Source organism: Pelophylax lessonae (assembly GCF_965119305.1).
Source record: "Pelophylax lessonae genome assembly, chromosome: 4".
NCBI lineage: Eukaryota > Metazoa > Chordata > Amphibia > Anura > Ranidae > Pelophylax > Pelophylax lessonae.
This window is the reverse complement of record NC_138771.1, coordinates 97225224-97241928: the sequence shown is the minus strand read 5'-3', so window position 1 is coordinate 97241928 and position 16705 is coordinate 97225224. Positions and strand designations below refer to the sequence as shown.

General features: G+C 42.2%; 1 protein-coding gene across 1 annotated transcript in view; it reads left to right on the top strand.

Annotated features, from left to right (window-relative positions):
- CCPG1 (cell cycle progression 1) overlaps positions 1-16705 on the top strand; it is a gene marked incomplete at its 5' end in the record, with an annotated part of 82694 nt that overhangs the window by 56833 nt on the left and 9156 nt on the right. Inside the window, one exon of the mRNA XM_082253486.1 lies at positions 13571-14952. Within this exon, the coding sequence (XP_082109612.1) occupies positions 13571-14952 (1382 nt within the window). The remainder of the gene's footprint in view (positions 1-13570; positions 14953-16705) is intronic.

The following is a 16705-nucleotide window of genomic DNA, read 5'->3' as shown; positions in this document are numbered from 1 at the left end:
TCCCAATAGAATATACTTGTTAAGTGCATTTCTAGCAGATCAGCAGGTATTTTTCTGTACATACAGGGTCTTTCATTTAATGCAAAGGCTCCAGCGAGTAAAGATATTTACAATGAGATGTATTACAAACTGTATGCAGCAAATATAGGAGCAGTTGAGAGGCAACATTTTTAAAAGTTGGGCTTTTGCGTAGCCTTTCCTTCTACTTTAACTAGCACATGCTTTGGGGTACTGAGTAATTATTTATGATTGTAAGGATGTACATAAAGTTGAACAGAACCAGCGCGGCTGAATCGCTGAGATATATCTGACACATTAAAGTGTTGCTACTTCCCTGGCTAAAAACTGTACACATTTCTGATGGAAGGAAGTGTCGTTGTCTAGAGTAGGGGTCTCCGAACTACGAGCCACAGGCCAAATTGGGCCCGCTACAAGATTTTATCCAGGTCGCAGCTAGGGTCAGTGACATAGTCCTAATGTGCACCGATTGAGGATTAAGGTCAGCAAAGGCTGCCTATTGTCTCTGCTTCTTATTTAAGTGGGGACTCTGATGGGGACCATAATGGAAGGGGAAAATACAATAGGGACACTAACGTAAGGGGGGGGGGAGCTTTGATGGGGACCCTGATGTGGGGAAGGGAGGGGACTCCTGCAGTAGACTGTGGTATAAAAAGGCCTCTGATGGGGACCCTAATGTAAGCCGAGACGCTGATGTGGGCCCTGATGTAAGGGGGACTCTGCTTTAATCCAGCGGGCAACTAAGATCAGTGACATATCCTTAATGTGCACTGACTGAGTACTAAGGTCAGCAGAGGCTGCCTATGGTCTCCACTTCTGATGTAGGTGGGGACTCTGATGGAGACCCTAATGTAAGGTTAGAATCAGATAGGGACAGATGTAAGGAGGGGGGGCTTTGAAGGGCACCCTGATGTAAGGTGGGACTCCTACAGTAAACTCTGATGTGAAAGGTCCTCTGATGGAGACCCTAATGTAAGGGTAGAATCCAAAAGGGACACTTATGTGAGGGGGGCTTTGAAGGGCATCCTGATGATGTAAGGTGGGACTCCTTCACTAATCTCTGATGGAAAAGGGCCTTTGATGGAGACCCTAATCTAAGGGGGACTCTTATGTGGGCCCTAAAATATTTTATCCAGCTCGCAGCTAGGGTCAGTGGCATATCCTCAATGTGCACTGATTTAGGAATAAGGTCAGCAGAGACGGTATGCAAACTGTGGTCATCCAGCTGTTGCAAAACTACAAATCCCATCATGCCTCTGTCTCTGGGTGTCATGCTTGTGGCTGTCAGAGTCTTGCTATGCCTCATGGAACTTGTAGTTCTGCAGCATCTGGAGGGCCACAGTTTGCAATCCAATAGTGATGTCCAATAGGGAATCCAATAGGGACACTGATGTAAGGGGGGCTTTGATGGGGACCCTGATGTAAGGAGGAACTCCTACAGTAGGCTCTGATGTAAAATGACCTCTGATGGGGACCCTAATGTATAGGAGGGACTCTGTTACAAGATTTTACCCAGCTCTGATGTAAGTAGAGATTCTGATGGGGACCCTAATGTAAGGGGGACCCCGATTTAAGTGGGGACTCTGATAAAGACCCAAATGTAAGGTGGTCCGATGGGTTTTTTTTTTCCCATCCCCCAATTATACGTAAAAACTACAATGCGGACCACATACTAAAAAGTTTGGAAACCCCTGCCCTGGTCCAGAGCAGGAAAACTGTGGGAATATCTTGTAATAAATTGTTGGTTTTAGGGAAATAGATTCAATCATTAGCAAGATGATGTGAGTACATTCTATTTGGACTAGAATACGTTGAATCAGTGATGCAATGTAGTGTACCAGCCTTCGCTTCAGCATTCCATTATTTCCTGCAACTTAGAGATGTAAGCAAAAATCTGATCTCTATGCTTCGTACATCAATGTATTTGAACTTGGCGTCATTTTACACAGAGGTAGAATGAACTGCCTCTAATAGGCTCAGGAGATCTCCAAGATGATTTCCTTCTTTAATAATTCACTTCTTTGTCCTGTATCTAGGGGGCAGCACTGAATTATTCACAATACAGTACATGAAGAATTTATAATAGGTTCTTTAAAGCAGTGGTAATAATCACGTTTGGATGAGCAAGTCTACATTGTACACATTGGAGACGATTGTGTATCAGTGTGATATTTTATATAGTCAAAAACTTTCATTTAGATGTGTTAAAATGAATTTACAGTAATTTGACTTTACTTGTATTTAATGGGGAATTCAATTAAATTACTTAATCTGGAACACAGGTAGTATATTTAAAAAATATATATTTTTATAAGTCTTTATGGACGTTTGGTGAAGAAAAATATTGTCTTTTTATTTGTAATTTGTATAAGGGAGAGGAAAAAATTCACAAAAATCTTTAGAACATAATTCATAAGATAAGTATTTTCCTATATATATATATATATATATATATATATATATATATAATAAAGTGATCTTTATAAGGACAGAAAATTGATAATGTCATGGAAAAACTGACCCGTTTTACTCTGATGAGCATATGATAAATATAAATACTGTAGACGTTATATAATCATTTAAAGCAGGGGTGGGGAACCTTTTTTCTGCCAAGGGCCATTTGGATTTTTGTAACATCATTCGGGGGCCGTACAAAATAATCAACTTAAAAGCGTGCCCCCTTTCAATGCAGAGAGACCACAGCGTGCCCCCTTTCAATGCAGAGAGACCACAGCGTGCCCCCTTTCAATGCAGAGAGACCACAGCGTGCCCCCTTTCAATGCAGAGAGACCACAGCGTGCCCCCTTTCAATGCAGAGAGACCACAGCGTGCCCCCCTTTCAATGCAGAGAGACCACAGCGTGCCCCCTTTCAATGCAGAGAGACCACAGCGTGCCCCCTTTCAATGCAGACTGACCACAGCGTGCCCCCTTTCAATGCAGACTGACCACAGCGTGCCCCCTTTCAATGCAGAGAGACCACAGCGTGCCCCCTTTCAATGCAGAGAGACCACAGCGTGCCCCCTTTCAATGCAGAGAGACCACAGCTTGTTCCCTTTCAATGCAGACTGACCACAGCGTGCCCCCTTTCAATGCAGAGAGACCACAGCGTGCCCCCTTACAATGCAGACTGACCAAAGCGTGCCCCCTTACAATGCAGACTGACCACAGGGTGCCCCCTTACAATGCAGACTGACCACAGGGTGCCCCCTTACAATGCAGACTGACCACAGGGTGCCCCCTTACAATGCAGACTGACCACAGGGTGCCCCCTTACAATGCAGACTGACTACAGCGTGCCCCCTTACAATGCAGACTGACTACAGCGTGCCCCCTTACAATGCAGACTTACCACAGCGTGCCCCCTTACAATGCAGACTTACCACAGCGTGCCCCCTTACAACGCAGACTGACCAAAGCATGCCCCCTTCGATGAAGACTGACCACAATGCAGAGTGAACAGCGTGCCCCCTTACAATGCAGAGTGAACAGCGTGCCCCCTTACAATGCAGAGTGAACAGCGTGCCCCCTTACAATGCAGAATGAACAGCGTGCCCCCTTAAAATGCAGAGTGAACAGCGTGCCCCCTTAAAATGCAGAGTGAACAGCGTGCCCCCTTAAAATGCAGAGTGAACAGCAACTTGACTTACCTGTTGTAGCAGCGGCTTCCTCTCTTCAGTCCCCGCGTCTCTTCGAGTCCTCCCGCGTCCCGCCTCCTCCTCGGCAATGGCATTGGCCGAGGAGGAGGAGGATCCGTGAGACAATAGCGAATTTTCATTCGCTATTGTCACACAAATGGGCGGGCTCGAGGCGCACTGCTCTGCGCCCCGGGTCCACCCTTTTCGGAGACTCAGTGTCAGGACGGAGCCATTGGCTCCTTCTGACACAGCGGCACGGGGAGGGGGGCGTACATAACGATCGTGCGGGCTGCATGCGGGCCGCAGGTTCCCCACCCCTGATTTAAAGAGTCTGGGCCCTTCTCTTGTATATGATCTATTTTTAATAATGAGAAATGGAAAAAATAACAAAAAAATGTAAATTGTAGGCTCAAGAAATTTTCAATGGTATAGATTATCTTTTTGACACACGGTTATATGTATTTAATGCCAAAACGTTAAACTGAATATGACATCACCTTGATTGGCAGGGTTCCCCTCATGCCTTAAAATCTAGCCAGGCAGCTGATTAGAACTGCAGTGTATAAGGCTTCAGGTTTGGTAACCTGTTAATAGGTATAAATGGATCAGCGTAGGCTTAAGCTTGTGTAAAAACAGTGTGTATACAACAGGCTTGGTGCGTAAACAGGAAAAAGCTTTCAGCAAGTTTTGATCAGCTTAGTTGAAGCCTTTCCAATACAATTCCACTCCAATTTGGGGAAGTTTGGACGCATATCTTAATGGCAGTGTTGACTGTCACTTTAAACAAACTGTTAGATAGTTTTCAGCTCTACCTAAGAGCATGCTGAAGCCTGTTACCTGCTTGTTTCAAGTGACAGCTCCCCCTTTAAAAACTTTGTTTAAAAGTTCAGACCCATGCTTTGCAGTAAGGCATGGCACATACTTCATTTTAAGCACCAAGTCTACCTTTAAAAAAATAAATGCACATATTTTACAGGAGCCAACAAAGCAATTGCACCCAAGATCAGTGGAGCCCTGGACAGCCGGGCCGATTTCAAAAGTAACCGGCTGTCGGAGCAGAAGAATCCCTGCATGCTGTCATGGGGGAGACGACCATGCACCATGTTACATGTTACTAAATAGAGGTGTGACATAACATAGTGCAAAGAATGAAGTTGGCCTTTAAACGGCACTCCAGTGCACTAAATGGCAACACACTATGTGCATGTGCTAATGCATCTCATTGGGCCAGATAGATCTAAATAAGGTGCCAACAAAGCTTTACAATGCTTGCCAAAAGGTTTACAAACACTTGCTGTACACACTACCCTTAAAGTGACAAAGTCCTATTATTATTTTTTTTTTATAAAACCGATACAAATAACATAACTTGCAAGTATTTCCTATTTCTATACATTTCCTCCTCTTGAGTTTACTTTATAAATTGTCCCCTGGCCGCACTAATTTACTCCCCATACTATCTCTGCCCCCTGTAGGATCCATAGAGTTCTGTATGGGTCTCCTCCAAGTGCCCGCTCCTGCTTTGTACTACAACTCTACCTGCAGCCATTGCAAATGCTGTACACACAGTCAGTGCTGGAGGGACACAGAGCCGCTTTCAGTCACGGCTGTGGAGAAGGAGGAGGAGAGGCATGGCTTTTCCTCTGTGTCCCTCAGAGCTGCCTATATGTGCAGCGTCTACAACAGCTGCATGCAGAGTTGTAGTATGGAGCAGAAGCGCACACAAGAAGAGACTCGTATGTGACTCCATGGGTCCTGGCAACACAGGGATGTTGTGCTGCTATGGCTATTTTAGTGATTTTTATAGCATAAATCTAGAATGTTGAACATGTATTGTTTTAGAAGCTAGGCCTCTCCTGTTCATATGCTAAAAAAATCTGTTGAAGTGCTTTGTGAGCTCAAGACAGGAAATAATGCTACAGAAAAGAAGGGGAGGGGGAAGGATTGCATACATTTATACATGCCTATTTGTTAGGAAGGATGGATAGCTTGTGTACATTGTAGGCACATTTTGTAATATCTGTCAGTCTTGTACTCTATTCTTATAATCGTAATAGTTAGTATGTACAGCATTTTTGTTTGGTAAAAGAGCATTAATACACTACAAAGCTTTCGCTGCTTCCTTGGCTTTACTGCAAAATAACTTTAATAGAAGTAAAGGAGCAAAATAGTAAAGGAGTGTGCCAATGTGGCCAGAGGACAATTTGAAAAGTAAATTTAAAGGAGCAATTTATAGAAATAACAGACAATACATAGTAGTAAAACAGAAAAAACACAGCGCTTGCAAATATATTATAAGGTGCCTATAATATCCAAATTCATAATAAAAGTCCAAGAAATTAAGAAAGTCCAAATTCCATGTGTAAAACGTGCAAGGTATAGCCTTAAGTGCAACTTAAAAACAAGGTGCTGATAGTGCTGGATTATTGTGCAAAATATAATAATAATGATGCTCCTGTGTAAGTGCTGAAGTGCTCCAAAGATAATCACTGGTGCCAGGTGACTTGATCCCCTTCAGAGACCCCACTCACCAGAATGGATGGACCCTTGTCAGGGGTCAGAAACGCTTGTGGTCAAAGAGTTCCTCCAAACTGTCTCCCTGGTTAGTTGGAACACACAACGTGGCAAATCCTCTCCTTGATGGAAAGTGCAATGTGCTGGAATGTATGCCCTTTCAGTGTAATGGCCCTGGGCAGCAGGTCAGTGCAGGCAGCTCCCCCTCTGTGTCCTCACCAATGGGCTCTTCCACATAAAATCACTGCAGTGCTCCCGATGTGTCACCCCCGGAGAGCTCCCTCCTGACAGACAATACATGTAAGGTATGTCATTTGTGTATGATTTATGAAAAAAAAAAAAAACGTTGGTGTCCCTTTAAAATACCTAAAGACCACGCGGCTTAATAGTTTCAGAGTGAATATTCTATTCAGATTTTGAAAATAAATTGATATAAAACTCCATGCTACTATATAACAAAATCCCTCAAAAACATGTGAAAATAAGAATTTACAGAAAGCATGTACCACCTAACAGTGTTATTACTACACCTTATATGCAAAAAAAAAAAAAATGGTAGTGAAGCGCTTTCAATCTTCAGAAACTATAAAGTGACAAGTGCAATAAATAAACAATACATATACAGTATATACAACAAAATTTAGAATGTCGAATCATACGTGGATCCTGTCCGCAACATATATGTACAGTGAAATAAAGCTCTACAAAATTCAAAGATATATTGTAGTCCAAAAAATTTAGTCCCATACACCATGCAATCTCTGTGCAACCAATGACCAAATTCTTTCTCCGATCCATATATACATCCTCGGATCGTGAAAACACCACCGCTGTGCCCTTTAGTACCCCCTTGTGGGTATCCTCTCATCTGGTACTGTGGACCCCACTGTTATATATGAGGTCACAAACGCTTTGTAAACACTATCCTTATTCCTTCTTCATTCCATAAGGCTGAGCATAAAATAGCAAGTATTTTCTCAGTGGCTGATGAACCAAACCAAGACAGTCACCGGTATTGCACTCTAAATATCTGCCTAAATAATATGTGGGCAGATATTTAGAGCATGACGCCGGTGACTGTCTTTATCCTTTGAGAAATCCCATCAGGGAGCATCACGTTAGGTAGGCGGTGAAGTCATCACGCTGGGTGGGGTTTAGACGCCATCTTTGAGATGCCTGTGTCTGTGGATTACATGTAAGTGCAATACCTGTTTTTATAATAAGTATGAATTAAGTGGTCTACACTATTGGATATCTGTGCTTCAGTTTTTGGTTTATCAGTCACTGAGAGATGCTCAGCTTTATGGAAAGAAGAAGGAATTAAGATACTGTTTACAAAGCGTATGTGACCTCATATATAATAGTGGGGTCCACAATACCAGTGTGGAGGGTACCCACAAGGGGTGGTGAAGCGCACAGGGGTGGTGTTTTTATGATCTGAAGATGTATATATGGATCTGAGAAAGATTTCAGTCATTGATTGCACAGAGATTGTATGGGACTATTTTCGTGGAATGTAATATACACTAGATTATCAGAAGTATTGGGACGCCTGCCTTTATTTGCACATGAACTTTAATGGCATCCCAGTCTTAGTCCGTAGGGCTCAATATTGAGTTGGTTCACGCACACTTCAACTCCTCTATGAAGGCTGTCCACAAGGTTTAGGAGTGTGTCTATGGGAATGTTTGACCATTCTTCCAGAAGTGTAATGGTGAGGTCAGGCACTGATGTAGACGAGAAGGCCTGGCTCGCAGTCTTCCCTCTAATTAATGCCAAAGGTGTCAGGTTTAGGCCAATCAAGTTCCACCTCTCCAAACTCGCTCATGCATGTCTTTATGGACCTTGCTTTGTGCACTGGTGGGCAGTCATGTTGGAACAGGAAGGGGCCATCCCCAAACTGTTCCTACAAAGTTAGGAGCATGAAATTGTCCAAAATGTCTTGGTATGCCGACACCTTAAGAGTTCCCTTCACTGGAACTAAGGGGCCAAACCCAACCCCTGAAAAACAACCCCACACCATAATCCTCCCTCCACCAAATAATGAACCAGTGTACAAAGCAAGGTCCATAAAGACATGGATGAGCAAGTAAGGGGTGGAGGAACTTGATTGCACAGAACAAGGATACTGTTTACAATGTGTATATGACCTCATATATAACAGTGGGGTCCACAGTACCAGGTGAGAGGATACCCACAAGGGGTGGTGAAGGGCACAGTGGTGGTGTTTTCATGATGCATATATGGATCTGAGAGAGATTTCGGTCATTGGCAATTGATGGTGCTATTTTTTGGACTACAATATATCTGTGCACTTTATTTTGCTGCACATATTATATGTTACTAACAGGATCCACATAGGATTCATTTGTTATTCGAAATTTTGTTGTGCCATGCTAATAGAACAGAGTTTTATTATTATTTTGTAGAAAACACAATGATCAAAATTAGAGAAAGATTACAATTAAATTTTCTAAAGGTTACAACAATCAACAATTAATAGGAAGTGTAAAGGGCATTGCTTTGAATGACTTCAGCACATCTGTGTCCACGGGACATCACTAGTCTCTCACATTGCTCTGGTGTGATTTTTGTTCCACTCTTCTTCCAGTCTCTTCCACAGTTAAGTGACTGTAATGGGTTTCTTTGCCATAACCAAGGATTTTCCAGAGGTTTTCTATTGGGTTTAGATCAGGGCTCTGGGCTGGCCATTTCATTGTTTCAATGTTTTCAGCTTCAAGGAACTGCTTTACCCATTTTGCTGTGTAACAGTTGGCATTGTCGTGCATGAAAATTGCTGGCTGATTGGGTGATGAACGCAGGGAAGGAATCGCATGTTGTCGAAGAAGGTTCTGATAAACATTTGCATTCACTCTGCCATGTAGCTGTATAAGAGGCCCAACTCCTGCTGCAGAAAACATCCCCCAAACAATGATGCTTCCCCCTCCACCTTTCACTGACTTCTTTACACACTTTGGGTTCAGTTTTTTCCCAGTTTGACAACGAACATAATGTTTCCCATTGGACCCAAATAAATTAAACTTGCTTTCATCCCTAAAATTAACTTTGGACCAGTTCTCCTTTGTCCACACAACATGCTCCTCAGCAAAGGTTAGTCTAGCCTTTTGATTATTTCTGCCAATGAGGAGTTTGGTCACTGCAGAGTGGGCTTTGAGTCCAAATTCTCTTAAATGGCGAGACACTGTATGACTAGAGAGATCCTTTTTCTGTTTAGCGCTAAACTGGCGAGAAATCACAGCTGCAGTGTTGAACCGATTGGCCATTGAGATTCTCCGCATTATCCCATCCTCTCTTGCATATGTCTTTCGTCTATGACCAACCTTCTTGGGGGACTTGAATGAGTTTTTGACATTGTAAAGATGCAATATTCTAGAAATCACAAATTTGGAATGACAAACTTCTCTTGCTATGGCTGAAAAAGGTCATCCCTTTGGCCTTCATCTTGACAACCTGCTGCTGGGGGGTATCAGTCACTTTAGAATGGCACATCATTTTACAAAGTCAGTGAAAACTATAAAGTTAGGCCAGTTAAATAGGGTTTGTCAGATATTTAAAGAAATTAGCACAAGGTGCCAGATTAACACAACTGGGAGGTATCTGAAAGTGTTCTCTAATTTTGATCAATGTTCTTTTTCAAATCTCATTGAAGTTTTTTATTCTGTGCTTCAAAATATATGTAACTTAAGAAATATGATTAACAAAAATGCCATTTTACTCCTGTTTAGATCATTTCAAATAGGACTAAGCAGTGACCTTGTAATTTAGGAAATTGTAGGTGGTTTTGTGTGTGTGTGTGTGTGTTTATATATATATATATATATATATATATATATATATATATATATATATACAGTGGGTACGGAAAGTATTCAGACCCCCTTACATTTTTCACTCTTTGTTATATTGCAGCCATTTGCTAAAATCATTTAAGTTCGTTCTTCTTCCTCATGAATGTACACATAGCACCCCATACTGACAGAAAAACACAGAATTGTTGCAGATTTATTAAAAAAGAAAAACTGAAATATCACATGGTCCTAAGTATTCAGACCCTTTGCTCAGTATTTAGTAGAAGCCCCCTTTTGATCTAATACAGCCAGGAGTCTTTTTTGGAAAGATGCAACAAGTCTTTCACACATGGATTTGGGGATCCTCTGCCATTCCTCCTTGCAGATCCTCTCCAGTTCTGTCAGGTTGGATGGTAAGCGTTGGTAGACAGTCATTTTTAGGTCTCTCCAGAGATGCTCAATTGGGTTTAAGTCAGGGCTCTGGCTGGGCCATTCAAGAACAGTCACTGAGTTGTTGTGAAGCCACTCCTTCGTTATTTTAGCTGTGTGCTTAGGGTCATTGTCTTGTTGGAAGGTAAACCTTCGGCCCAGTCTGAGGTCCAGAGCACTCTGGAGAAGGTTTTTGTCCAGGATATCCCTGTACTTGGCCGCATTCATCTTTCCCTCGATTGCAACCAGTCGTCCTGTCCCTGCAGCTGAAAAACACCCCCACAGCATGATGCTGCCACCACCATGATTCACTGTTGGGACTGTATTGGACAGGTGATGAGCAGTGCCTGGTTTTCTCCACACATACCGCTTAGAATTAAGGCCAAAAAATTCTATTTTGGTCTCATCAGACCAGAGAATCTTATTTCTCACCATCTTGGAGTCCTTCAGGTGTTTTTTTAGCAAACTCCATGCGGGCTTTCATGTGTCTTACACTGAGGAGAGGCTTCCGTCGGGCCACTCTGCCATAAAGCCCCGACTGGTGGAGGGCTGCAGTGATGGTTGACTTTCTACAACTTTCTCCCATCTCCTGACTGCATCTCTGGAGCTCAGCCACAGTGATCTTTGGGTTCTTCTTTACCTCTCTCACCAAGGCTCTTCTCCCCCGATAGCTCAGTTTGGTCGGACGGCCAGCTCTAGGAAGGGTTCTGGTCGTCCCAAAGTCTTCCATTTGAGGATTATGGAGGCCACTGTGCTCTTAGGAACCTTAAGTGCAGCAGAAATCTTTTTGTAACCTTGGCCAGATCTGTGCCTTGCCACAATTCTGTCTCTGAGCTCTTCAGGCAGTTCCTTTGACCTCATGATTCTCATTTGCTCTGAGATGCATTGTGATCTGGAAGGTCTTATATAGACAGGTGTGTGGCTTTCCTAATCAAGTCCAATCAGTATAATCAAACACAGCTGGACTCAAATGAAGGTGTAGAACCATCTCAAGGATGATCAGAAGAAATGGAAAGCACCTGAGTTAAATATATGAGTGTCACAGCAAAGGGTCTGAATACTTAGGACCATGTGATATTTCAGTTTTTCTTTTTTAATAAATCTGCAACAATGTCAACAATTCTGTGTTTTTCTGTCAGTATGGGGTGCTATGTGTACATTCATGAGGAAGAAGAATGAACTTAAATGATTTTAGCAAATGTCTTACATAGTTACATAGTAGGTGAGGTTGAATAAAGACAATAGTCCATCCAGTTCAACCTGTGTAGGTGTGTGTGGCTGTAATCATCTCACATACCCCTGAATGTTCTGATCCTTGAGATGTAAGTCTAAGAGTCTTTTGAAAGCCACCATACTACCCGCAGAAACCACCTCTTGTGGTAGAGAATTCCACAATCTTGTAGCCCTAACAGTAAAGAACCCCCCACGTTGCCTGAGGTTAAAACGCTTCTCCTCTAATCGCATTGTATGCCCTCGAGTCCTCATGCAATCCCTTCGAATGAACAGCTTTTTTTCTAAGCTGGGATCCCCATTAAGATATTTATAAATTGCTATCATGTCCCCCCTCAGACGTCTCTTCTCCAGGGAGAATAAATCGAGCGATTGTAGACGCTCTTCATAGTCAAGGTCCTCCAATCCCCTAATTAGTTTAGTTGCCCTTCTCTGGACTCTCTCCAGCTCCAACACATCCCTCCTGAGGACTGGCGACCAGAACTGGACAGAATACTCCAGATGCGGTCGGACCAGAGTTTTATAAAGTGGAAGGATTATAGTCTTATCTCTGGAATACATCCCTTTCTTTATGCATGCTAATATTCTGCTGGCTTTGGCAGCTGCCGCTTGACATTGCATGCTGTTGCCTAATCTATCATCAACCAAGACTCCCAGATCCTTCTCCATTTTTGATTCCCCCAAGGGTTCCCCTCCTAACGTGTATTGTGCTTTTATGTTTTTAGTCCCCAAGTGCAAAACCTTACACTTCTCCACGTTAAACCTCATTTGCCATGTCGTTGCCCACTCTGTAATTTTGTCCAGGTCATTCTGTAGGATATCTGCTTCATGCTGTGCAGTTATTGCTCTGGCCAATTTTGTGTCATCTGCAAAAACTGATATCAAACTACTGATCCCGACCTCAATGTTGTTTATGAATAAATTGAACAAGGTTGGTCCCAGGACTGAGCCCTGGGGCACCCCGCTTACTACCTCAGACCAGTCTGAGTATGCGCTGTTTATTACCACTCTTTGGACACGCCCTTTAAGCCAATTCCGTATCCAAGAGCAAACCCTGCTGTCGATACCTGCAGACCTTATTTTATAAATTAAGCGCTTGTGGGGAACTGTATCAAACGCCTTAGCGAAATCCAAGTACACCACATCCACTGGTCTCCCCCTATCTAACTCACAGCTCACCTCCTCGTAGAATGTTAATAGATTGGTTTGACAAGAACGCCCATTTGTAAACCCGTGCTGATTACTGCTGATGATGTTGTTGTCTTTAGCAAACTCTACGATATAGTCCCTTATCATCCCCTCCAGAAGTTTACATACTATTGATGTCAAACTGACAGGCCTATAATTTCCCGGGATATGCCTCTGGCCCTTTTTGAATATTGGAATCACGTTAGCTTTCTTCCAATCCCCTGGTACATCTCCTGTCCTAATACTGTCAGCAAAGATCAGGAACAGTGGTCTGGATATAACCTTACTGAGTTCCTTGAGTACTCTCGGATGTACGCCATCCGGGCCTGGTGATTTGTTTGTGTTGAGTTTATCCAGCCTTTCCCTGATTTCACCCTCTGTTAGCCATAGTGGCAAGTCCTGTGTATTACTACTAACCAAACAGTCATGGTCAGTGTACCCCTCCGTTTCCTGTGTAAACAAAGAGTGAAAAATTTAAGGGGGTCTGAATACTTTCCGTACCCACTGTGTGTGTGTATGTATATATATATATATATATATTATGTGTTTAATGTATGTATTGTTTGTTTATTGCACTTGTCACTCTATAGTTTTTTAGGATTGAAAGCGCTTCACCCTTATTTGTTTTGTATACTCAGATTTTACATCACAAGTATAAGTTATAAGGTAGTTATAAGGTGAAACATTTTGTAAAAGTGGATGAAAAACAGATACACACCAAGTGCGTTTTCCTTTGTATATTGCAGTTAGAGGCGGATGACCTGGCAACTAGTTTAAAAACAACAGAAGTGCAAAATAGGAACCTGGCTCTGGAAAACCAGCATCTTAGCGAGTCTTTAGAAAAAGAAGAGCAAGCTTTAACATCTCTTAAAGAGGAACTAAGAAAATTGAGAGAACAGATAAGAAACCTAGAAGAAAAAGGAAGGCGCGAGACAGTACAGTCCGAAAACCAGAAGCTGAAAGAACATTTAAAAGAGGAACGGCAAAAGATCCGCAGTTTTCGAACACAGAAGGAAGCATTGCTAACCGAAGCCCAATTACTCAGGAAAGAACTTGACAACGAGAGGCAAATTACAGACTCTCTGAAGGTGGAGCTTGAAGAGATAAGTAATAGGAGAGCCTCTAGTGTCACCTATGATGCTATTCAGAGTAATGAAGAAATTGAACATTTGAAGAACCGTCTTTCTGAGTTAGAAAAAAAACTAAATTTTGAGCAGCAGAGGTCAGATTTGTGGGAAAGGCTTTACATTGAAGCCAAAGAACAGAATGAAAAAAAAGATGGCAAAAATCCACGTAGTCATCAGGAATCAGAAAATTCTAATGAAGGTAAATCAAACAAACAAAAAAAGAAAGTTAAATCCACATTTTTCAGCTCAGTTAAAGATACTTTTGATGCAATGAAAAATTCAACCAAAGACTTTGTGAGACATCATAAGGAAAAAATTAAACAGGCTAAAGAAGCAGTGAAGCAGAATTTGAAGAAATTCTCAGATTCAGTAAAAACAACATTCCGACAATTTAAAGACTCCACTAGAAGCATGTTTGACAAAAATCGCTACAGAAAACATGCAGACAGAAGGAGGGAGGAATCCAAAGAAGCACATACTGTACGCCGAGAATTTAAGCCTGGCTTTGAGAAGAAGTTTCCCGACAAAGCATCAGCCTCTGAGCACATGCACAAAAGCTCACATGATACTCCTAAAACTGAGGACTTTAAAGATGAAGCCACCCAGCCATTGGATGATGATAAAATGACCAAAGGCCACCAGCAAAAGGGTTGTTCTGATGTTTTTGAATGTGCTCACCAAGAATCACTTAGTCTCTTCAACAAGGTACTGGACCCTGTAACAGTAGAAGAATTCCACGATTTGATGCAAGTATATTTACAGGAGCAAGTGGATGATTTCCGACACTGGACAGAACTAGAGCAATTCATTAGTAAATTTTTTCATAATGGTGTTTTTATTCACGATCAGATGCTTTTTACTGATTTTGTGAATGACGTTGAAGATTACCTTGAGGATATGAAGGAATATCAGACTAACACTGGAGGAGTCTTTGAAGACCTTGATGAATTTGTTTACAGACACTTCTTTGGGAGTGCTTATTCCATACCATATGGACCAAGGTTGGTTTATACTTAATGCTTTAAAATGTCAACATATTGATGCTGTTAAAAATTTTAGTAAGCAAACTAATGTCCGCCCTAAATATTAGTGCTGCTTATATGCTTGTAGTCCATGATCTCCCAAACCAAACCTTTTTTTGAAACAAGGGTCAGAGATTTTTCGAAGATCTGTCAGGCATCCCATGCCATTTCCATTGTCCAATAGCAGTCAGTAGCAGGCAGCCTTGTTGGATAGAGGGTCAGTCATTGCAGATGAATATGGTAGACCTTGAACTGCAGGAAGGACAATTTAGGAATAAATCAGGCATACCTAGTAATAAGAATAATAATGATTAGAGATAGGAGAATTATTCAGATTTTATTCCTCTACCGATTTGTGAGTTTTGGACCCACGGAGGGTTTTTCTGTGGGTGTCAAGCTGGCTAAAGGGTCAATTTTGCCTGTACTCTATTAATATAACTGGAAAAGGATAAAGAATAAAACTAATGAAAAAAAAAAAAGGGAAAAGTGGTTTTGCAGCAGGACATAGTCACATAACAAGCTAAAAGAACATCTATAGGTGGTAGTGGTTTTGGGCAATGCAATCTTTCCATCGGCATAAAGCTCCCAATGTATGTTTTACATACAGACAATATATATTTTTTTTCTTTCATGTTCAGATTGCAGCAAATTTCCTACAGCATGACAATTTGTAAACCTTGAGCTGTGATAAAGATGTATTTGAGGTTCTCTGAAAAAGACATCCATGTAGGATATGTTGTTTTTTTTAAGAATTGTATTACCAAATGCAAAACCAAAGTTTTTAAACCAAAAGATTTGTTCAAATTCCATAAATTTCTAGTCCAAGTCCTGATCTCCAGCATCCAGGATTTTTTGCATGCGTGTGAATTTTTACAATTGCAAAATGGTAACTAGTATGTAACCATTTAGAGAGCTGTATTCCATTTTGTGTAATAGCCACCCACAGACTTTAAAGCAGATCTAATATTGCAGCTCCCACCTCCAGGACCCAAAAGTTATTGGATGTCCTTTTCGAATGTACAACAAACTGACTGGTAAGTGGAATGTGATCATATAGAGTGCATGTTTTCTTCTATTTTTGGTTGAGGTAGCTTTAATAAAAGTCATGGCTGATCATGGATATGACAAGTTTAACCACTTTTGGATTTCTTTAACTGACAATTGCGCGGTAATGCGGCGATTATCAAAAAAAATTTGATGTCCTTTTTTTTTCCCCCACAAATAAAGCTTTCTTATCGGTATCGGCCGATATTTTCGTACATTATTATTTATTTATTTTTTTTACAGGTACTATTGTGGAGGGATCTGGGGGTCTAAAAGACCCCAAACCCCTCCTCTGCACTTGAAAGTATTCAAAACCCCAAGTTTGGCTGTTTTGAATGCTGTAATATTTTTGAATTTGGGGCCGAGTACCCGGAAGTGATGTCATGACATAAGGGGCGTACCATGGGGTTGGCGAGACTGGCGCCAGGGGCGCAGGCCGAGGGGGGGCGCAAAAACATTGCCAGCGTTAGTGAATTTTGCGCCCTCGGGTCAGCCTGCGCCCCTGTCGCCCCCCCCCCGCAGCGTGCGGCTCTGATCCCGGAGCTCTGTGCCTCCTCTAGGCGGCGGCAGCACTGGGTTCTCCGGAGCTCCGTCTCTGCCCACAGATGCGGCCAGTCAGCGGTCACATGACTGGTGACATCATCAATCGGCGGCAGCCTGAGTGGGCATGGTGAGTACACTGGGGCTG